General features: G+C 56.2%; 1 protein-coding gene across 11 annotated transcripts in view; it reads right to left on the bottom strand.

The window, feature by feature from the left end:
* The window catches only part of AGAP1 (ArfGAP with GTPase domain, ankyrin repeat and PH domain 1), a 479,134-nt gene that overhangs the window by 276,352 nt on the left and 180,121 nt on the right, over positions 1–22,661 (bottom strand). For 9 of the 11 annotated variants that reach the window (XM_079132265.1, XM_079132259.1, XM_079132267.1 and 6 more), the window contains 3 exons: positions 17,162–17,247; positions 13,320–13,461; positions 7,833–7,967 (listed from right to left, as the gene is read on the bottom strand). In XM_079132265.1, the coding sequence (XP_078988391.1) occupies positions 7,833–7,967; positions 13,320–13,461; positions 17,162–17,247 (363 nt within the window). The remainder of the gene's footprint in view (positions 1–7,832; positions 7,968–13,319; positions 13,462–17,161; positions 17,248–22,661) is intronic. The other 2 variants (XM_079132266.1, XM_079132261.1) reach the window with 1 other exon arrangement.

Genomic DNA, 22,661 nt, shown 5'->3' with positions numbered 1-22,661 from the left:
AAGGAACAAATGTAAATACAGGTACCACCTAATTTTTCATTTACCAGCAGAATGTTGGTGCAGGGACGAAGTACTCCCTAGCATCCAGGTAACTGCTGGTGGTCAACATTTTTCTTACAGTTGACCTATAAAATTAAATATGAGGGATTTTCCGAAAGTTCTGAAATTCACGCACCAGAACATCCAGCTTGAGCCATGGCCATACTCAGGAGCACAGGCAGGCCCTGCAGAGGCAGACATGGATGAGGGAAGCTCGCTTTGGGGGAAGTCACATTGCCTGGGAGGGCAGTGCTGGGCACCGGAGCTCTGCTGTGCCCCCACTGGGGCTGACTGGCAGTGGGAAGCCCAGAGGCCCGGGCGAATGCTGTTCTAGGTTCTCCTCCTCTAGACTGTTGTGAATGTGTCTGAGCATGTGTGCCCACTGAGGGGTCCAGCCCTGTGGGAGCTGAGCCAGGAAGCCGAGCAGCGCCCACGTGCTCCCGATCACGCCCATCCTGGGAGGGGTCTCTGGGCAGGCAAGGGAGGACGGGGCAGACTAGGGAGGCCTGCTCAGGTTTCCAACCAGACCTCACGGCAGTGGCTCGCCAGTGAGGCTCCCCACGTCCTGACACTTCAGACAGAGTAATGTGGTGAGACGTCATGCTCACCAAATGGGGGTGCTTCGGGGGTGGGGCACCACCAGCCCGGTGGGCCAGGTCCCACCCAAAGCCTGTCCAGATGGACGTTTGGGGTGGCAGACCAGGAGGAACACAAGCAGCAGGAGTCTGCTGAGGCTGTGGCCACCAGAACGTGCCCCGTGACCGCGGCGGCCCTGGCCCTCCTCTGGGGGGTTCGAGCCCGTCAGCTAGCAGCTGCAGCGCTGGGGGAGAGCCCCGGAGCGGCCTCGCCCCAGATATCTATCTACCTGGAGCTTGGCGGGCAGCACGTCGAGGACCCCGCAGCTGGAGTGTGGAGGCAGCACTTCAGCATCGCAGCTCCCCCATGCTCCCCGCCACGCACGGACCTCTGGGCCGCACTCAGTGCCGTCTGTAGCCCAGGGCCCGGGCCGGCTGTGCTGGCCTTGGTAGGCCGCCGGTGGCACCCACAAGGCCCCTCTGCAGGCACAGCAGGACAGCCTGGCCTCTCGTGCGCCCCTTGGTGGCCCAGGCCAGTCCCCTGCAGACGTGGACTGCTGTCTTTCACCATAGCAACTGGCTGTGGGAGGTGAGCTCGCTTTCGCATTAAGAGGAGACCATGTAAAATGGAGTCTGACTTTTTTCAGCTCTAAACCAATAAAGATTTTAAACTGAAAATACCCAGTGTGGCCAGGGACAGGGAAGGACAGCTATGGGAGGGCACCTGCCCGGGAGACAAGCCCTTGGTGGCTGCTCGACACCCCGGATCAAACGCCTTAAAACTGCACAAGTCCCCAACTGCCTGAGCCATCTCACTTCAGAGGGGTCCTAAGGAACAGGCCCAGGAGGGAGACGCTGCCGGGGAAGCGCCCGTCCCAAAGGAGCTGAATCAGGAAAATGGCAACCAAATACCTCACAGGGCCTGGGCTAAAACATCCCATCCACTCAAGGAACGGGTGCAAAGGTCACCAACCGCAGCGCAGGAGCGCGGTGGAGCTGCGGGCGCGGCCCGTTCCCCACGTGGCAAGCACCTGCGTGCCAGGCCCCAACAGGAATCCCTGCCAGGCGGCAGCCACGAACGGTTTCTTCCTCCCCATTTCATATCCTTTAAAAACCCCTCGCTTCCAGACCTGACCGGCCTCTCCAAGTCCTCATCAGGCATTTCTCTTTCTGATGGTGTGATCCACTCTTCAGGGCCTGCTTTTGACTGAACCAGGGAGACCGCTAACAAGGGCGCTGGGAACTACGCGGCACCTCCAGCAGCTCTGACTGGATGTGCAAAGCAGGCCTGGATGCCAGAGCCCGCCTCAGGACGCCGACCGCTTCCTCCCAGCCTGACCCCAGGTGGCGCTCTGGCCAGGCTCACCCTGAGAGCACCACGCAAGACATTCTGCCCGAGAAGGTCACAACTCACAAGGGCAACCTCTCGGGAGGACTGCTTGCTTCTCTCATGCACTGGACCAGTTCAGGCTGCCAACCTTGACCTTTGCAGTAGCTCCTCAGTGCATGGCTAAAAGGTGGACACATCCGTCCTCCACGGGAAAACCTGTTACCAACCGGGCACTTCCACACAGCTGGGCAATGACAAGGCCCCACTCTGCTAAGCTTTTGATCAGAGACTCTGTGGAGGGCTAAGTAGGTCAAAACGTACATCAGCTTTTAATCATTTTAAAAACATTATAAAGAGAATGCTGTGGCATTATGAACAGATTATGAACAAAAATAAAAGCCATTTGTATGCATTAATGATACATCAAGCTAATTCAAACCGGCTGAAGCCATTAGAGAATCCTGGGGCAACGCAGCCATGGTGCGCCTGCGGGCGCGTGTTAGAATACCCATTTCCTATTGATAAAATTAATTCTGTGAGCCGAAGAGGAGACTTAACAAGAAAATCCAAGCAGAGAGCATTCGCTAACGGTGTGCTTAATGGCCTAACTCTGGCAGCAGGAGAGTTAATTTGGGCACTTCTGTGTACACGTGAGCGGCGAGGCACCTTCCGTGCTTCCACGCAAGAAGAGCATGGCAGGACGAAGCCCAGACGGGGGCCAGAAACTACCAGAGAAGATCAGAGCCCCGCTCCACCCCGAGACGGTGCTGGGCTCAACGCTCCAGGTTCTGCTGAGTGCCTCGACCTGGAAGAGAGTGTCGGTGGTCACCCAGGGTTTCTGAGAGGAGGTGTCCATCCGCTTTCTGTCCCTGCAGCGAATGCCTCGCAATCAATGGATAAAGGGAAAAGGTGCATTTTGGCTCATGGCTTGGAAGGCCCAGTCCAGGGGCCCCACTGCTGTGGGCAAGTGGCGAGGTCCCACGTGGTGTGGGAATGGTGGCGGAGGACGCTGCTTGTCTGGTGGCCAGAATGTGAGTGAGGGACAAGCATCCCCTCCACCGACCTGAAGACCCGCCAGGCGCCACCTTGTTCAGGGAGTGACAATCCAGGGTCTGCCGTGCCTTTGCCCCTGGACACCTGGGGCACACTGCGACCAACAATGGGGTCAAAGCATCTTTCCTGAAGGAGGCGCTCCCCCACCATTCTCAGGGCAGCAGCTGCAGGCTGGGGCATGGGCCTCAGTGCCAAGGGGGAAATCCCCACCCAGACCTGCTTCCCTTGGATGGGAGTTCTAGGCGAATCAACTCTAAGCTGAGAAGAGAGCTCCTCCTTAAGAGCCTGGCCTGCGTCCACTGAACAGTCAACAGACCGGAGGTGAAAGGGGCCACCCTGAAGGAGAGGGCGGCGCTCACACGTGCCACGTGAGATCATCCAAAGGACATGCCTCACAACGCTGGAGCTGCTCACGCAGGATCACCTCCAACTCGCAGTCGGGAGACTCGGGCGGCGTGGGAGCCGGCTGCACCCTTGTGCGTTCAGCACTTGCTGCGCTCCTGCCAGGGCCTGCTCAGCAAGGCAACTGGGACGAGTTCTGAGCTCGAACTTCTTCAAATACTACAGGAAAAACTTCTTAACGCACGGTTCATCACACGAGAGGGAGCCGCGTGGCTACGTCACCTCCGCAGCTTGTGACTGGACCCGGTACCTGAGAATGTGTCCTCAGGGCGACTGCGTCTGAAGACCCACAGGAGGACAGTGGCGACAGCACGCTTCCTGTCACCGGGGCCCTATGCACCTGCGCGGAACCAGGGGCTACAGCAGAACAAGGCCCAACGCCAGGCAAGGCCCCCTGAGGGGGGAGCAGCGAGCCCTGGGCAGGGTGGTCTTGGACCAACCTGCAGGTCCTGACTTCCTCTGGTGTCCACCATCGGAGGAGGCGCTACTGGGCAACGACAGCCGGGTGGCAGCTCACAGGTGACGGCAGCAGTAGTCCTCGAAGCGGGACGGTCGCCACCCGGGAGACAGCCCGCTAGCTCAGGGACCCAGCGCACCCCTTTTCCTCCCGCTGTGGCGCCGCACCCACGCACCACTGAGCCTCACACAGTCGCCGCTACTCTTAGGAAGTTTGAGGGTAGGGGGCGCCTCTGGCAAGGCGCGATTCAAGCCGCCGAACCTTCATCATCTGGTCCTAATGCAAAGCCCCTGCCCACCTGTCCTGGGGAGCCTCAGAGACACAACTGTTCAACACCAGAGGGCGCAGTGAGCGTGCTGGGCAGTGAGGCATGGCCAGTCATGGGCACAGGTGACAGTGAGCAGCGTGGGCAAAGCTGGAAGCGCTGACTCCTGGACTCGGGCCACACCGCGTGCCTTTGGGACGTGCATGCCTCAATGTGGCTTCCAGCTGCAAAACAGGCCTGATTAAAGAGCTCCTCTCCTACATCAGCGGCCAGTCCAACGTGAGTCATGTGTGACGAAACACACACACAACAGCCCATGAAGGATGCACTGCCCACCCTCCACCGTACACTGACGGCCATGTACACACGTGGGTGGAAGGTTTTCCAAGGTGAAGAGAATCTTATTTTTGAAATAAAGTCGTAACACACATACATTCTAATTTAAATTTTCACATAATAAAGGAGAAAAACAATAGCAATAAACACGAACGATACAACGGGCCACCACACAGCCAGAACGGCGGTTCTGAGAAGATCGGAGCAGGCCTAATTGACACGTCCCTCAGCAGCGTAAACAAAGGACAGCAGCGTCAGCAGATCAGCGTCGTGCAAGATGGTGCATCGCTGAGGAGAAACCCGCCAAGGCAGCTGCCCTAATGATGCTCTGGCTCATGCAATTAGGTTGCACAAACAGGCTCGTTAACGCGGCCACCTTGGTGCTGGACACTCCTGTCATCCGGACAGAGCGGCCGCAGATGTTGAGCGTGAAGTGGAACCCTTTGTGCACCAGGGTCTCAACCTCTGGGATCAAAGGACAGAGAGAAAACCAAGCTCCCGACTTGTCCCATAGTCTCAGGAGTGTCCTGCAGCCCCTCCAGCTCCGGCTCTTGGCCAGTGTGTGGATCACCAGGCAAGGACCAGATCCAGTGGAATGGCCGAGAGAGTGATTTTTCAGGATGTTAATCACAATACAATTGTCACCAGCTGGGGTGAAGGGGTAAAGATCAGCACAGACCTTTGCAGGTATGTGCCATGCACCAGAAGGTGTGCATCTGCCCGTCATCAGAGGAAGCCCTGGTGAGTGGGGAGGCCATGGCTGCACTGGTAACGGGCACAGAGAGCCCATCTCACCCTGGTGACCTGGATCCAAACACTCTTCTGACATGAGCAACTGTCGCACCCCAGGAGGAAGGGCTTCCTGTAGAAAATCACTAGACTGGTCACAGAGACCATTAGGCAGCAGATGACCATCTGTCCTGCACCTTTCACGTGGATCATGACCTGGCCTAAGAGTATACCTAGGTTTTCCCACCACCCTATGAACATGAGCTTAGGACGGTGAATGGCTAAGATTCTAGGCAGAGTGTGTCTTAGCGTAGTGTGAGTAACACGTACTGAATTGAGATTAAACAAGTGTTTACAATCTTCAGAATGTTCATCCAAGAATATTAACTTCTATACACAACTGACGTCAGCGTGCTTGCTAGAACCCATACATAAAACAACACTGCTGCCAGGCACGGTGGCGCACGCCTGTACTCCCAGCTTGGGAGGCTGAGGCAGGAGGATCATAAGCCTCAGCAACTTAGGGAGATCATGTCTCAAAAAATTAAAAAGGGCTGGGGGTGTGGCTAGAGAACAGTGTGGGCCACAGGCACAGTGTGACTGGAGGGTGGCCGTGAGTGATGGGTGGACAGAGATGCCTTTGTATCTTGACATCCTGGCCTTTGGAACCCAACTCTCCCCACTCACCAGCACCCCACCTGGAGATGCCAGTGAACTGCTTCCAGCACAGGCGACTGCCAGGCACATCTACAGCATTCGGGGGTGTACAGACTTAAGGTCTGCACCCACCCAAACCGCCATGCAGGAACCTTGGCCCCCTTGTGGGTACCAGGAGGTGGGCCTCTGCGAGGTGATGAGGGCTTGAGAGTGGATCCCTCACGATCAGTGCCCTCGTAGGCAGGGACGGCAGGGAGCTCGCCTCTTCTCCCTGCTCTCCGAGAGGACACTAGAGGGCCACCTGCAAGCCAGGAAGAGCCCTCCCCAGGGACCAGATTAGCCACACCTCCACCTCGGATGTCCAGCTTCCAGACCTGGGGGACATTTTTGTTGTTTAAGACCTCAGTCCAGGGTAATTTGTTACAGCAGCTAGAATGAACTGTGATGTGATGTTTGGCAGGAAAGCCCTGTAATCTTGCTGTTCCCTGGAATTAATTTTAAGATATTTAAGGAAATAAAGGAAAATTCACATTTATAACCACAATAAATTTAAGAAGTAAAGCACCATGGAGGAGAACACACTTATCCACAAGTCAGCTCTGATCACTGTGCCAGGGACCAAACCTGCAGAAAGCCTGCTGCAGCCACTCGGCCAGCCAGGCGCAGCTTGCACCCTGGTCTAGGGCGCTTCCTCTCGACATGCCTCACTAGATGGCTCCAGGGCACGGGCCACACAACCCCGGACAGGAACCAAGCCCTGAGGTGGCCTCCCCTCGGAAGCCCAGCACTTCCTTTGTGATTCTTCACAATCCTCTAGGTGACTCATGCCTGCCCACAGGACACACTCCTGGCAGGGCCGGTCATGGGGGGTGGGCAGTGGGACCCCAGGGACTTTGAGCTGCTTCTCAGGGCAGTCCAGCTTCTGCTGGGAGAGGTGATAAGGAACCGTGAGCAAGGAAGGATCCAAAGGGACCAGTGCTGAAAAGGAGGTGACCAATGGCCTGAGGCAGGGAGGAGAGATGCAGAGCTGGAGGATCTGGCTGCAAAGGCGGGGGCGGGAACGTGCAGCTCAGCCCTAGAACCTCGCCACAGCGGTCACCTCCCTTCAGGCTCACCTGCAGACTGAGCTGGAGAGCTGAGCGGTCTCAGGCGGCCCTCGCGGGGGCCAGGGGACCCGTGTGAACCGGCAGGGTCAGTGCAGGCCTTGATGACCTCTGCACAGGAGTCCCTCAAGGGTCCACGCTGGGCTGACCCGCTCTGCTCTTGACAATCCCATCACACCAGGGGGTACAGATGTGTTTCTGCCTCTGAGGGTTTAAACCAGGAATGGGGCACCCAGGACTGAATTCCCAAGACACTCATCAGAAATGGAACCCTGGCCCGGTCACCCCTCTGGAGACTGCAACTCCATGAGAACCTTCCCCAGACCTTCCTGACCCAGCGCTGGAGACCACCCCACACCACACTCCCACTCGTAACTGACGCCTGGGACCCGCCTGCAGATCCCGGTGAGACCCCTGGTGGAACCCGAGGCTCCCCGGGACACTCCCGTCCGACTCGGGGCTGCTCCTGCAAGTGGGAGCCCAATAACTAACATGTGGCACCCCACAGCTCTAGGGGCTGGGCCGCGCTCTGGCCCTACCCTGACCCTTCTCCCAGTTCACCTTCCTCACAGCCCAACCAAGTATTTAAACCCTTCCTTAACGACAGGACTGGCCGCACAACCAGCAACCACAGGGGAAACGGCGCCATCCCAGGCTGATGGGCTGGAGACAGCTAACAGCTGGAGGACGCTGGCTCCGCCCAGGAGGGCAGAGGGCGATGCGCAGTCCACCCCAGGACTGTTAAGGCAGGGGTCTCCTGTCTCTCCTGGCAGCGGAACAGAATGGGAGTCAGCCCTGCCCAGGCAGACCCGCCCAGCCCACGACAGACCTGTCCCCGAGGTGCCGCCTGGGTGGCAGAGCGGCTGATCCCAGCAGTGGTATTTACCATCCTGAAAGACCCGCTCCACGTTGAGCCCGTAGGTGGCACAGGTCTCGTAGTAGGTGCACCTCTTGAGGTCGTTGGAGAGCTTCCGCGCCCTGGCGTCGTCGATGACCCGTGGGTTCGTGGAACTTATGGCATCTGAAATGGAAGACCAGAGGGTAACAGCAGGGTGACCATGTGACCCCAGGACCCCGCGAGGCTCAGAGCCTGACCTGGGGGAGACACAGCTCCTTTAAGAATCTGCATTAGGAAAGCCGCTGAGCCCGAGGTACGAGTGTCAGACTCCAGGGCGGCTGTCGCTAGAGGAGAGCGGCTGAGGCCGAAACAGAACCGAGGTCCAGAAGGGCGGGAGGCAGCAGCAAGGAGCAAGTACGGCTCCAGAGGAACACTGGGAACCCAGGAGCCAAGTCACAGGCCACCACTGCCCGTCACCTTGTGTGCAGCAACTGCCCTCACTGGGTCAGAGCCCACGGGCACGCGCCAGGCGCCTGGTCCTGCTCTCCCCGCAAGGTTGCCCCGACCCACACACAGAAGTCTGTTCTCCGGCAGTGACATTCTAGATGGCCAGGGACAGGGACGACTAGGAACGTAAATGGCCGCAAGTGGGGCATGAGGTGGTCCAGGTGGTCCTGTGGCTTTACTGAAGCCGCTGGGAAGGCGCGCCTGAGGGGTGGCCAGATGCCCACTGTGCCCAGGCATCTGGGAGGTGCAGGGGCGAGGGCAGGCGGGCAGAGGGAGGGAGAGCAGGGGGCCCGCGGGGCACTGTGAGGTGGTGTGAGCCACCAAGGCTCGACTGGGGCCACTCAGGGGCCCAGGAGACTTGGAGGGTACCTGTGGCATCAACTCACAGGGGGGCGTAGGGTGAGGGGTTAGCAGCAGATGCCCCAGCCACCCCTCTCCTAAGAAATACCTACTTTCTTCAGCCCTGCCATCACGCCTGGCACCCAGCAGAGGGCCAGCGTGGAGGGGCCACTGTGCACACGCAGGAGGTGACCACTTTTCAGACCGTTCGCTAACCTGCACTGTTCCAGGGGGCTTGCATGCTCTTACGCTAAAGAAAGCAACGCACCACCCTTGAGCTAAGCCACCGGGGTTCTCCACCGGCAGAGCAGCCGCAGCACAAGCCCCACAGCGCTCTGCTGTCCTGTCTGCTGGGGTGGGAAGTGCACTTGAAGAACAGGCCTGTGGAGGGACAGGTCACGTACCCTTCCCTCTCTCTCTCCTCTGCCCCTGTTTTATTTCTTAGCCCGTGGAATAAGTTTGAACTGATATTGGTAGTTAAATATCAAGGTAGGAGTCCTGTTCAAGGGAGACCCGCTCAATGATGTTCCCAAAGTGTAAGGCGTGGAGTCGTGGGACACCTCCACCTACCTCCCTGACTTTGTAGATCAGGAAATCAGACTTGGACTTCACAACATATTAGGAAAACGGTGGAAAAGTTAGAAACCATAACTTGAAGAGAGGTCACAAGGCACCTATCCAGTATCTCAAGCTGGGGCCCAACAATTCCGTCACACCTTGTCCTGGGTGGAGGGCCAGCTCTGCTTTCTGAATGGGTGGGTGCACTGTGCCCACCTGTGACTGCTCGACCACACTCCCGGGCGGGCTCAGTCCCACGCTGGCTCATCTGTTCATTCCACTCCGACCCTGCGGCTTTGAACAGACCTGGCTTCCCCCACTCATCAATCTAATGGCATGTCTACAGAACACATCCTGCTTAGCAGGCATAAGGCAGCCCCGGCTCGCCCCAGCTCGCGGTCAGGCCCACGCAGCTCCTGACCTCCCGTGCTCAGTGCCCAGCCTCATGCCCTGGACCTCCCGGGCCATGCAGCCTGGGCCAATGAGCAGGGTCCTTCCTTGGTTCCTTCCCACCTCTAAAGCCACTGCAGGACCCTCACGTACCACCTTTCCTGTCTGGTCTCCAGTGCCAGCAGCCACGCACAGCTCTGCAGCTGCACAGGCTTCAGAGACTGGGGTGCGTAGCACGGGGAACCCCCTGTATGCCCTTGGGGACCCACACTCGCCCTAGCCTCCTTCACCCAGGCCCCAGGTACTGGCCATTGGTGAGGTGGGTGAAGGACCAGAGGGTCTCAGGTGAGCCACATCCCTAACTTTCCTACACACCTGGGCTGTGGCTGGGCCAGGAGGGCAGCTGAAGTGTGACCGCAGCCTCCTGAGTACTTGAGTGGGATGCAGCTCAAGCCCCTCCAGAGGGCTGCCACCCACGGGGCTCCCTGGCCGGGTGCCCACCTGTGGCTCCAACCTGTAATTGTTAGTGCAGGACTCCCACTTCATGACGGCTGCCCCAGTCGCCTCACTGGACCCAGATGACCTGGGGAGGCACAGCTGTGCCCTTCTCAGCCAGGGCAGGTGGCTCAAAGGGACAGACTAATCTCTAGGGACGGGGCAGGGAAGGATGAGCTTCTGCCAGCCCAAGCAGGTCCTCACTAAACCAGCCATATACTGAAATGTAAGGAACAAAAGCAGCCACTGTCAGACACCCCCAGTGCCTTCCCCGAATTCCTGCTGCCCTATCAAAGCCCTAACAGCTGTGTCTCAGGCCACCCGGTCACGGCAGGTCACACTGAGCGTGTGCCCTCACAGTCCGTGTCTCACTACGCTCTATTTCACGCCACCAGCAGAAACACTGGGGTGCAGGCAGAGAACACGGCGTCAAGTCTGACCCTTCCGCACCACCCGGTACCTAACTGCCTCGAGTCCACAGCCAGGAGGCAGCCCAAGTCCTAAACCCGAGTCTCCCGAGCCGAGCAGCCTCCGCTGACTGCTCAGAAACACCCTGGCAAGCCTCCGAGAGGAGCTCATCTCCCGCCTCCGGGGCAGCTTCGAGCAGAACCTGCTTGAGATGAGGCCCACTTCAAACAGGACGGGCGCCTGGAACATGCCAGCGCTGCTAGAGCCACCCTCAGTACCCAGAGGGCGCGTCCCAGGATCTCCCTGGACGGTGTCTGGGCCGCTGTGAAGGCCCCAGCACTGTTAGAGTCGCCCTCAGTACCCAGAGGGCGCGTCCCAGGATCTCCCTGGACGGTGTCTGGGCCGCTGTGAAGGCCCCAGCACTGCTAGAGTCGCCCTCAGTACCCAGAGGGCGCGTCCCAGGATCTCCCTGGATGGTGTCTCGGCAGCTGCGAAGGCCCGGAGGGCACCGCAGAGCGTGGTCGTCCTCCAGAACGACTCAGGTCACTTCCAGAGCACTTAGGGTGCCCAGGGCAGGATGAATGGCACATGAATAGCTGCCATACCTCAGTGTTCAGGGCCAGGGACAAGATCAAAGTCTGCAGGTGTTCAGGAAAGACGAATTTCAAAACAGTCTTTCAATCTACAGTTGGTGGAATCTGTGGATCTGGAACCCAGAGGCTGAGGGCCAACTGCTAAGAACTCGGAGCTGCAGAAGCCACAGGGGAAGAGATGCCAAGACATCAGGAGGGAGGCCACTGGGCCAAGGAAGGGGCCGGGTGGGAGGGGGAGTGGGCAGGGGAGGTGCTGGGCAGTGAGAGTGGCCTGACTGAGTTAGATGCACATAGGAAAAGGCCACGGGATGCCCAGGACACCGTCACCAACCCTCACCAAGGCTTCCAACAGGTGTGTCCTCGTCTCCCGGGGACCACAAGAGGGTGCTACAGGCACGAAGAAGCTCTTCTACCAGGTTTCAGGTCCAATGGGCCAGCCCTGAAGGTCTCACTAATGAGAGTGCTGGCCACTACAAGTGCCAACCCTCCTCGCCAGCACGCAAAAGCACCCTGGGCTTAGGGCACACGACTCTGACTTGGTGCGCAGAGCAGGTCAAGGCACTGCTGAGCTTGCTCACAACTTGCCCAGGAAGCACACGCCTAGTTCCTGAACGATCCACACAGGTGCTTCCCGACTGCAGCCCCGGCCTCAGTGTATGAAGGGCGCACGGTCCTGCTAGTCCAGCAGCAGGCTACACAGCACAAAGGAAGGGGACACGGCCTTTCTTGACACGCGTATTTTTAAATTACCTATGCGTCTGACAAAGTCGCTTTAGAGTCAGCTTCGTCTGATTTGCAAAATCAACCCAGTGCCGCCTCACTTAGACCCCAGGGGCAGACCCCAGCACGACAGAGCATCTGTGATCAGGAGCCAGGGCCGCATCAGGCTCCACGCGACAGTCACTCTTCCAAGAGACTAAGTTTTGGTGACCTACAAGGAAATAAGCGGTAGGCCCACAGCGACCCCACGCTTCTGGACCACAATATGAGGAAGCCAAGAGGTAGACCCCGAGACACTGACAAACAGGACAAACCTCCATGTGCTGTGGCATGTGTCACTTTAAAGGTGTACTGAAAGCTAAAAGTTTATTTTTATAAGGTTAGATCTGCAGATGAATTATTTTATACAACAGAATTAAAATGTATTTTCTGTTTTCTAAAGCACTCAGGATGTGTGTGTATGTTGAGTGTTGTGAGCGTATCTGTGTCGTACGTGTCTGTGTTGTGGTGCATGTCTATTCTCGGCACGTGTGCTTACCTGTGTCGTAGTGTATCTGTTGTGTCTGATGTGTGTTGTATGTATCTGTGCTACGTGAATGTTGTATGCTTTATGTCTGTGTTGTATGCATACCTGTGTTGTGTGTGCTGTACATGTGTACTGTTATGCCTGGGCTGCATGTCTGTCGCATGGGTGTGCTGTGTATTTTGTGTATGTCTATGTTGCATGTTGTATATATGTCTGTATAGTGTCTGCGTTGTATGTGTACATATGTTGTGCATATGCATGTTGCATATATAGTCATATTGTGGGTATGTTGTGTATCTGTGTTGTGCATATGCATACATATTCATATTATGGGCATGTTGTCTGTATCTGTGCTGTGTGTACATCTATGATATGTGTTGTCTGTGTGTACATCTATGACAGTTGTGTCTGTGTTGCATCTGTGCTGTGTGAACATCTGTGATGTCTTGTGTCTGTGTGTTGTATATCTGCTGTATGTATATCTGTGTTGTGTACATCTGTAACGTGTATTGTGTATCTGTGCTATGTGTATATCTGCTGTTATGTGGCTTTGTGTTGTACATCTGTGCTGTGTGTACATCTACGATGTGTATTATGTGTCTGTGCTGTGTGTACATTTATGATGTGTGTTGTCTGTGTGTGGTATACATCTATGATGTGTCTTGTGTGTTGTGTCTGTGTTGCATCTGTGTTGTGTGTACATCTATGTTTCTTATGTGTCTGTATGTTGCACCTCTGTGCTGTGTACATCTATGATGTGTCTTGTGTGTCTGTGTTGTACCTGTGCTGTGTGTACATCTATGATGTGTCTTGCGTGTGTGTGTTGCACCTCTGTGCTGTGTGTTGTGTGCCTGTGTGTCAGAAGTGACAGGTGATCTCATGGGATATGCATGCACTCAGTCCCAGGGTCATTTCTCCTCAGTCCACTTTCAGAGTCCTTCACACCATGATGCAGACAGTGAGCCAGGGGCACCTTGGCGAGCCACGTGGGGCACTCACCCTGGGTCCCCACCAGCACGAGCGGCACCTCGCTGGTGTTCCGGTAGTTGGCCATCCGGCTGTAGTAGTGGTACACGGTCTGGAAACTGATCTCGTCCTCCAAGCTGAACACAAATATGACGGCGTCCACCCACATGGCGAACTGCAGAGAGAGCAGGGCAAGAGCAGGGGCTCAGAGTGGGGCTCGTGCGGGGTGGGGTGCACATCGCTGGCCGTGGTCAGCCGGGAGGCTGGCCTGGAGCTCCAGGACGTCCGGTGCCTGTGGCCACTCTCACCACCAGGCACACGGGGACCTTCAGGTTCAGAGCCTCCCTGCTCCTTCAGGAGTGAGGCCCACGTCCTGTTCCCACCAGGACCACGTGGCATGACTGCACCACCTCCCAGGGTCTCTGCCTGAACGCTCACCCTCTGCTTAGCCCAGCCAGCACAGCCCTGCAAACGGATGACCAGACCACCTCCCGGTCTGGAGATGGGCACCCAGGGTGGCCCCAGGTTGTCTGCCCTGCACTGACTCCCCTTCGGTCCCTCTATGGCACCTGGTGAGGCCATCATGCTGAGAGGGAGCTCCTCTTCCAGCCGACCCTCAGAAACCCTCCCGCACCCCTACCCACCACCAGCCACCCATCCCTCAGGTGGTAAAGGCTGTGCTGCCACCAAACTGGGACAGCACCCTGTCGGGGAAGTCACCCTGTCGGGGAAGTATTACCCATCTGTAGGGAACTAACAAAAGCTGGGGAAGGGACCTCTCCACTGTCCTTTTATCCCGGTTCTTCCTCCGTTCAGCGGGCCTGACACGCACGTGCTTTCTTGGACGTGCCACACTGCCGGCCCCTCCTTCGACTTCTTCTACTGCTGCCCCCACCTCAGGAGGCTGCAGCGCATGGCATGGCGGTCCCCCAGCTCCCCACATTCACCACTGAGGGCACAGTGGCTTCCAGAGCCCATCTGCCTGGCACCAAAGGCCCTCCTCTTTCCGAGGGAAAATGAAACAAATCTACGACATCCTGTTTGCCCTTTCTAAGAGGAACAATAGTCCCTTGGTAAGATTCTGTGGCCAAGTTATAGCCTCTAATACAGGTGGGCAGATTTTCTGTAGGTCCAACTCTGACCTTACAACTGAAAAACGTATTCAGTTACATGTGGAACAAGAGTTCCATGACAGAACTTTTAGGAACCAGAGGTTCTAATGGGACATTAGAAACATTAGTTCTCGAAATTAAATAAGAACTAGAGGCAAAGCACCGTGGGCAGAGCTGAGAAGAAAGGGTGCCTCCTGCAGGGAGCCCACAGGCAGCCCCTTCCCTTCTCTCAGCTGGAGGTCTGTCTACCGGGCACCAGCATGGGAGGAGGGCTCGCTGTCCCTAACAGGAGGCTGAGCCCCGCTGAGCCTCCATGGAGAGCAAATGCAAGCCACCCGGCCCCCTTCTCCAGAGGGTGTGCTCTGGCTGCCCCAGTACCCAACAGAAACCACCCACTCCAACGGCTTCCCCATGAGAAACTGCCATTTTGAAAGATGATGATGATGCCAGTTTACTGGCTGAGTTTCTGCGCTGCCATAAGATTACAGAAGCCATAAGAAGCCCTACGACTTCCTTCAAGAGGCCATTGTTATCAGGCAGATGACATGAAGTGACCCATAACAATGAAGAAATCCTCACGAGTCCAAAAGGCTCCATCTCGAAACTCCCCAAATGCAAGTCTTTACTTAACACCGGGAAAAGCTCCGGGGCTGCGACCTTCTGCAGAATGCCCACACACAGGGTAAGAGGTCGGTCCTTGGGAAACTGAGTCAACCCCTTATCACATCAGAGGCCACGGAGACCTCCTGGGGGTCCTGGCCCCACCCACAGCTTTGGCAAGGCGGCAGGAGGCCCCTGGGACCCACCCCAACCCCACATTCCGGCCGCCAGCCGTGGGGTGAGATCCTAGGGTGCTGTGCCACCGCTGGCCTCAGGGGTTCCGCAGGACTCGCCACACGTAGTGCAGGAAACCAGGCGCTGCCCACCCGGCAGCATTCGGCCACGGCGAGCCTGCAGAGGCCCAAGAGGAAATCGGCAAGGCAACGGCTCGTGCCACCGTCCCCACTTCTTTTCCCGTAAAGCAATTCCTTATCTGACCAGCAACTAAAAGGAAGGAAATGTTATTTTAACAAACGGCACTTTGTTATCCTAGGCACTTTAAATGACATAAAAGGTGCACTTTCCATGGATATTAGGGCAAAGTTCTCTCTTGAGGGATAATTCCACTTGAGACAAAATGTTGTGATCCACCTGCTGGTGTGGGGGGGACACGGAAGCCCTAGCTGTGGGCTTCGTAATGAGAGCACAGAAAAAGGCTTCTCTCTTCATTTTGAATTTTGGCGTGGGGATTGAACTCAGGGCCTTGGGAGCACCAAGCGCACGCTCTGCACTGAGCTACACCCCCAACCCCTCAAGAGCTTCTTAGGGAACAAGGCAGCCCTAGCAACACTCGGGTGCTGTGGCTGGCTCCACGCTGGGCCAGGGCGCCCCTGCTCAGCCCGCCACTCCTGCCACTGTTCGGCCAGGGAGCTCCTGACTCTGGCCCTGCTGACTGCTCTGGACAGTCCCGCACACCCAGAAGCCACTAAGTCAGTGCTTCTGCAGACTTCCCTACGCTTTCCTTGGAGTTTCAATGCTGTAAAGTTTGGTTCTTTAATGGAGGACATTCCTGGTCTGGGAAAAGCGGGACCCAGGAGACTGCCATTTTCTCCCACGTACCAACTTCTGGGAGGGGGCCTCCAACGGAGAGCCCCTCCTACAGCACAGTGCTGGTCCCAGGTGCTAAGCTGACTATCGAACCTTCAGGATGGTCCCAGCCAGCAGCCGCAGCTCACCCTGCTCAATGGTGAGCCACTGATGTTTCCTGAACGTGCACTCAAGCTGGCTGTGACTGGCCTGCCCTCTTGACAGGTCGGCAGATGTTTCCTTCCTGTCATCGAGCTCACTCACTGATGGCTCAGGTAGCAAATTTTTCATTCAATGTCTGAGGTCAGATTGTGCCTTGTTACTGCAGTTTCATAGTTTAATCGGCAGCAGTTTCTCTTTAAACACAGGTGCAGCTCACAATCGCTGGTGTCTAGGGTTGATGGGACAGGGTGACCGTGACATTTTCCCAGCATCCTCCTGGTCTTCCCTGAGTGGTGTCCTAGACATTTGACAATCCCGCGTCCAACATTGCTCACTAAAACCATCCTTATAACTATATGCTTCAGCTTCAGCTTCTCAACAAGGTGAGTTCAAGAAAGAATGCCAGGGAAATGAGCAGTCTGTAGAGGGCACCGTGGTCACTGGCTGTCACTGGCTCTTGGCAATTTCCCAACACTAGCGAAGTATGAGGTAAGCAAAACAATGAGCTGGACAAGGAAACCAGAGGAGGAGGTCTTCCATGCTCTTGCTTTTGTGCTTCCAGAATTTCCATCTGTCTAGGGATTTCTAAGAAATCACAATATGCTGGAGACCAGTTTTCAGTGGAGACTTGTGTGGGCCAAGAGCCGGAGACACCAACTCCCGTGGTTTACCAGCAGCAGAGAGAGGGCGGGCTCCCAGTCTACCCAATGACTTCCTGCACGACCTCGCTGCCCTGGAGATCGACCAATTACCAGGAAAAAAAACAAAACAGAAAAACTACAGGAACTTCCAGCTGCTCTTGAGTGAACTGACAAATCAATGCAGACTCTGCTTTCCCTTCCTTCCTAAAATGACAGAATGTGAAAAAAACTGCCCCACAGACCGACTTTTGTGGGTTTCGATGTCTCATTTCTGAAAGTCTGCTGAATAGGAACCTGGAGAAAGGCAGAACTGGTTTCGGCATGCAGTACTCACCTGCGCCTCCGGGGGGCCCCCTTCATCTCTAATCAGCAGCAGATAGCTCTGTCCGTCAACGACAATCTCTTTCTTGAACCTGCCACCTGCCACACACAGAACACCACGTTACAGAGGAAAACAGGGCCAGAGGAGGGCAGAGGGACGTGGGCTTCGCTTGTGGAAAAATACACCCTGGGCGGCCGCCTGGGGGCAACTGGCTCTGAGTATCTAGGACTGGATTTCAGAGGTCTCCCACAACCACTGAACTCTAGAACCGAACTCAGATTTTAAAAGGTATCTTTAAGAACTCGAGCACATTTCGGTTTGAAGGCTCTGTGCCAGGCCAGGCACTCTGGCTGAGAAACATGGGATTTTGTTTTTGTTTTTGTTTTTGTTTTGTATGTAAATTCAGTAATTCTCACTCACTGGGAAACAGAGAACACTAAAATTGTCATTCTCTTATCGGGTGCACAAGACAGACAAATTTTTCATGCTCGACAGCTGCCTAGTCCACAATGTACCGCTAAGTTCAGGGCTAAGAACCTGCATTCTCCTCAAGGGAAACCCAGTGCTCGAGAGGAAACACAGAACGTCACGAGTGGGGTGTCCGTGGTCAGAGTCACACCAAGGGAAGGACGCTGGACTAGCACACACGGGTTAGACAGAACTACCGATGGGACCTCCGTACAGCCAGACAGGGTGCAGCGGGCTGACAAGAGGGTTAGAGACCACACTGGGTTAGCAAGACCACCAGAGACCCTGCCGGGCGTGGGGCATGGGAGGAGCAGGCAGCCAGGGCTGGACCACAGGCCTCCACAGCAGGAAGCAGGCCACTTCTGGCTTCCTCTGCCACCCCAGAGACAAACGGGCTTTCGAGCTTCCGGGCTGAGTCCACTCAGTCACCCTCCCGGGGATTCTAGAGCCTTGTGCCTGAGAAAGCAGTACGTCCCCTCCTGCCTCTCACTGTCAGTTCCTCTGTGCAGATGCCTTCCAGAACCCCACAGAACTCCAGATAACTCTAGAGGACAACGCTGCCAGCCTCCCTGCCCACCCAAAGAGGCTGTGTGCGGGCCCTGCACCTCCCAGAGTCACCTCCAGTGCCTTCCTGACAACAGGGACCTTCCACCCAGAATGCCAGGTCGGGGCCACTTCAGTACCCACCAGGCTGAACACTGAAGAGCTCCCATCCCAACCCAAACCCTTCAGAGGGGGGCTGCCATCGAGGCGGGGGGCTTGCTGACCTTCCTACGCCAGCTTTCAAGATCACTTGTACCTGCATGCACGTGTCATTACCCGCACCCACGCCTACCCAGACCCAACAGGGAACACTACTTGCTGTGTAGTTTGCTCTGTAGTAAAACACAAGGAAAACCTTCCAGTATGGCAACAAAGTCTCATGCTGCTGTCCCTGTCACTGCAAAGAGAGGTGGGGTCCAAGAAGAGGGCGAGGCAGAGACACATGGGTGGCGGGCATAGTAGGAACAGCGAGGACACCGTACCAGCCAGGGGACGGCCACACTCTGCACTGACATTTCCCAGCTGCAGGAGAACCTGCAAGTGACTTAAGATCCCTGACTTATGGGTTCTTCATGGGTTAAAAGAAGGACAACGCCCTTCCACGGTGGGGCTGTGTCACACCGGACACATGGCAGACATTGCCCAGGTGCGACAGCCACCTGACGTCCAGCCCACAGACTCCAACGCTGGACGCTGTCCGCACCCTTGGGCTGCCCCCACCAGCTGCGCAGCCTGGCCTTTCCTCCTCTCCTCTCTTCGCCTTGCTCCACCTCGGGGCTGACACCGCGGAGACAACGAAATCCCGGTGGGCACGGCGAGACAGGGGGCACGGTGAGACAAAGCCCCTTTAAAGCCCCTGGAGCCCGAGGAGCAGCCCTGGGGAGCCAGTGTCATTCACGATTCCAGCCAAGGTCGCCGCTTACTCTTCAAAAACCAGCTCCTAATGAGTAGACCTGCTTGCCGGAGGATTTCCAGCAGAGGCCAGACTGCCATCAAAACCATTTCCCCATTTTTAACTCTTTTAAGAAAAGAGCCTGGGAACCTGCTACTTCCTGGTGAGATGGGCTCAATTCAAGCTTTTAAGAAAAATAACCTCTGAAAAAGCCATCTGTCTGTCTCTTGGGAAAACCTCTTCCTTCACAACGAGATTCTAGAGACCTGGTGAGTCACACTTGCTGGGGTCACGGGGAAGCAAACAGGGTCAGCGCAAGTGTTCACGCACCTTCCCTACGACTCGCCTGCGTCCCTGAGTGCTGGCGGAGGCCACGGTAAGGCTGCCCGAGAGGCAATCCAACTGCTGAGGGGTGTGTGATAGGCTGACAGATCTGGCTCCATGAGAATGTGCTAGGCCAGACTATAAGGGAAATGACTAAACAGACTCCATTTTGCTCTGAGATTCCATGTTATGTAAGAAATAAGTTTCTCCCATGGGAACACCCCGCCTCTGTGCCCATCCTCAGTTACTTGGTGTGACATGTTTGATAATATACAATGGCAACTCCTATGTAGTAAAATTGCTCTCCTTTGACCTCTATTGCTCTTAAACAATGTACCATGTGAACAGTGACTGTGTGAATGTTAGTAACCATTCTTTAGCTTGTACCTAGGTAAGGGTCAGTTTGACCCACTTCCCCCTCTGTCGGTGATCTCATGATGTTAGTTTGTAATTTTGAATCATAGCAACAGACACTTATGATTGATGTGATTTTTGGTATAAAAACCCCTACAACCCTGTGGTCAGGGCTGTTCTCCCAACAGCCATTTTTTGGGGCATCGTGTGAGACAGTGAGCTGGCGGCTTAATAAAAACTCTGGAATTTGGACTCCTCAGTGGTGAGCAGCCTGTTCTTCAGTCGCCCCATAACAGGGTGGATCCGACGCAGTCTCAAGGTCCTCTGATCACGGGAGGATGTCTGTGCTTGAAGCCACTTCAGCGATTTCAAGGTGAAACTTTGGAACTCCTCTGGGGTTGCGGGGTCCCCCTGGGTCACTTGGCCTACATTCTTCCCACAGCAGACTTCCTGGCAGCTGGGACACTGAGGAATGCCAGGGATCCCGGTGGCAAGGGCTGAGCTTCCCAAGGCCTCAGGGAGGCCTGTCCTGGGTGCTCCAGAAGGTGGCTTAAGACCCGGGTGACTATGCTGGGCACTCCAAAGACCAAGGGCTGACCACTCCAACCCAAGGGGCAACATGGATGTCATGCCACGTCCACCATCACCCTCTCCAAGTTCACGTTGAAGTTTGGGACTCCCTGACCTCAGGTGACATTTCGTGCACACGAGGTCCTTGGAGAGGTAACGACGGAGAGCACACTAGATAAGGCGGGTCAGTCCAAAACGGGGATACGTGGGGGTCCGTGCACAGTGGGTGCCCGGGAAGACAAACGCTGACATCTCTAAGCCTAGGGACACCAAGGACTGTCAGACCGCCCCAGCAGCTAGAGAGGTCAGGGATGGACTCTCCTGCCCAGCCCCACCCCTGCCCTGCCCTCAGTGGATGGGAGAGCTGGAGGGCCACCTGACGAGTGTGCCTCGCGTCCTCTGAAAACTAGGCTTTCCTTCATGCTAACAAGGAAACGCACTCAGAACCTCGCAGGGGACACAGCGGGCTCTGTCAGCCAGGGCTGACCTGCAGAACCCTCCCCGCCCCTGCTCAGCCCCGGGCGCTTGTCCTGCTCCAGAACCTCTGCCACCATCTCACGTCTGCAGAAACCGCCCGAGCTTCTCAGCTTCAGCCTGCCTGCTGCCAGCCCAGTCCATCCCAGACACCCCACGTCCACAGGGCCCCACCACAGCACTGTCCGAGCCCACCCCACAGGCCTCACCCCGGGGCTGCAGCCCCAGCTGCTCCCCAAGCACCAGGACACAGAGGCCCCTTGCGTGGTCCACCCGCCGTGAGGCTCAGCTGCCCTGCGCTGCGCACGCTCATCTCACTGGATTGCTTCCAAAGCAAGAGGGTGGGGCAGAGCGTCCCTGGGACGCTGAAGTTCCCCTGCAACGGCAGCATCCTCTTCTGCCCAAGGCCTTCGGCGCACCAGCCACCACCCGGGGAGCAGGACCCCTGGGCACCAGCATCCAGCTCTCGCAGGGTGCCAGGATGAACCTGCTCCCACGGGCGTCTCTGCGCCTCCACGACTTCTCGTCCTCTAACAAGTTTCTGTGCAGTCCTGTCTAGAAGCAGCACTGCTAGGTGCCAAGTCTCAGCCAGCAAAGGCTCCCAGGGAGGTGCTGGGCTCCCTCCTGAACTCTGCCAGAGCTCTGGCCTGGCAACCCCAGGGGAACGACTGCAGACAAGGAGGGGACTCTCTCCCCCACCAGGAAGGCCATTCCTACCCTGAGGTCACTTGAGCCCCTCCTGAAACGAAGCATAATTAATATTTCGTTCTAGCAGACGCTCAGGCACCCAGACTAGAAAGCTGAGAATGTGACAGGAGGGGGCTCCCAACGGTCAGCAGGCCCAGCTGGAGTTCACGCTGGGACCTGGAGAGGCAGGCTACAGGCAGACAGAATCACGCTTTGACACCTGCCTTCCCAGTTTCCCTGAACCATGTTAACCCCTGGAGCAAGAGCTCCTGGGAGGCAGGCTGGTCCCAGCAGGCCCTGTTGCCTGGTGTGGCTGAGTACCCTCAGCCAGTTACTTCAGACATCAGAGTCTTTTCGGATTTTGGAATGTTTGCGCAGACTTCTCCAGTGAATCATCTCTAATCTGAAAATCTAAAATGCTCCAAAACCTGGAACTATTTGAACATCACATTAGTTTGCAAAATGTTTTGGATTTTGGAGCATTTTGGATTCCAGATCTTTCAATCAGGGATGTTTGATCTATTTTAAATTCAAACCTGCCTTCTCATCCTAGTCATTAGATATTTTCTTTCCTACCTGAATTTTAGAGGACATACCCAAACTCTATATCCAATTTCACTTTAAATGTAGATTTTTTAAATGCTGACTGGTATTGAACTTGCGGCTCTCCTCCTGCAGGTCTGCTTCGCCCAGCTGTGCTTTCCCTCTGTCCACCACAGCCTTGCCCAAGGCCCGTGCTGCAGATGCTGCATGGGTGACGTTTCATCTTCTCTGCCTGCCCATTATTATTACGTAACCCTAAATTCCATCAAGGACAATTAATTTGCAGAAGTAGCTTCAGTCTCCCCAAACCTGGTTTCCATGACGGACACCATGATGACAAGAGTCTGGCTCAGCACACCCAGAGCAGGTGCTGGGGGTCAGGTGACGGAGGAGGCAGGCCAAGCCTGGAGCTGCAGAGCCCCCACAGTTGGCCTTCTGGGCTGGGGAACAGGCAAGGCTGTACTCACGTCCCTCTGCAAGGTGGAGCCAAGACCCCACCCCTGTGACAACAGTGCCACAGATGGGCAGAGAGGGTCCCCACACCTGCTCCTTTCCAGCTACGGGAGGCCACAGCACGCTGAGCTCTCAGCACACAGGCGGGCAGGTCTGAGCACCACTGCTGTGGGGACCAAGTGCCACCCAACCCAGCAGCACCCC

Source organism: Sciurus vulgaris (assembly GCF_902686455.1).
Source record: "Sciurus vulgaris genome assembly, chromosome: 3".
NCBI classification, from domain to species: domain Eukaryota; kingdom Metazoa; phylum Chordata; class Mammalia; order Rodentia; family Sciuridae; genus Sciurus; species Sciurus vulgaris.
Note: the sequence above shows the minus strand (reverse complement) of the source record. Positions and strands in the feature narration are given on the sequence as shown.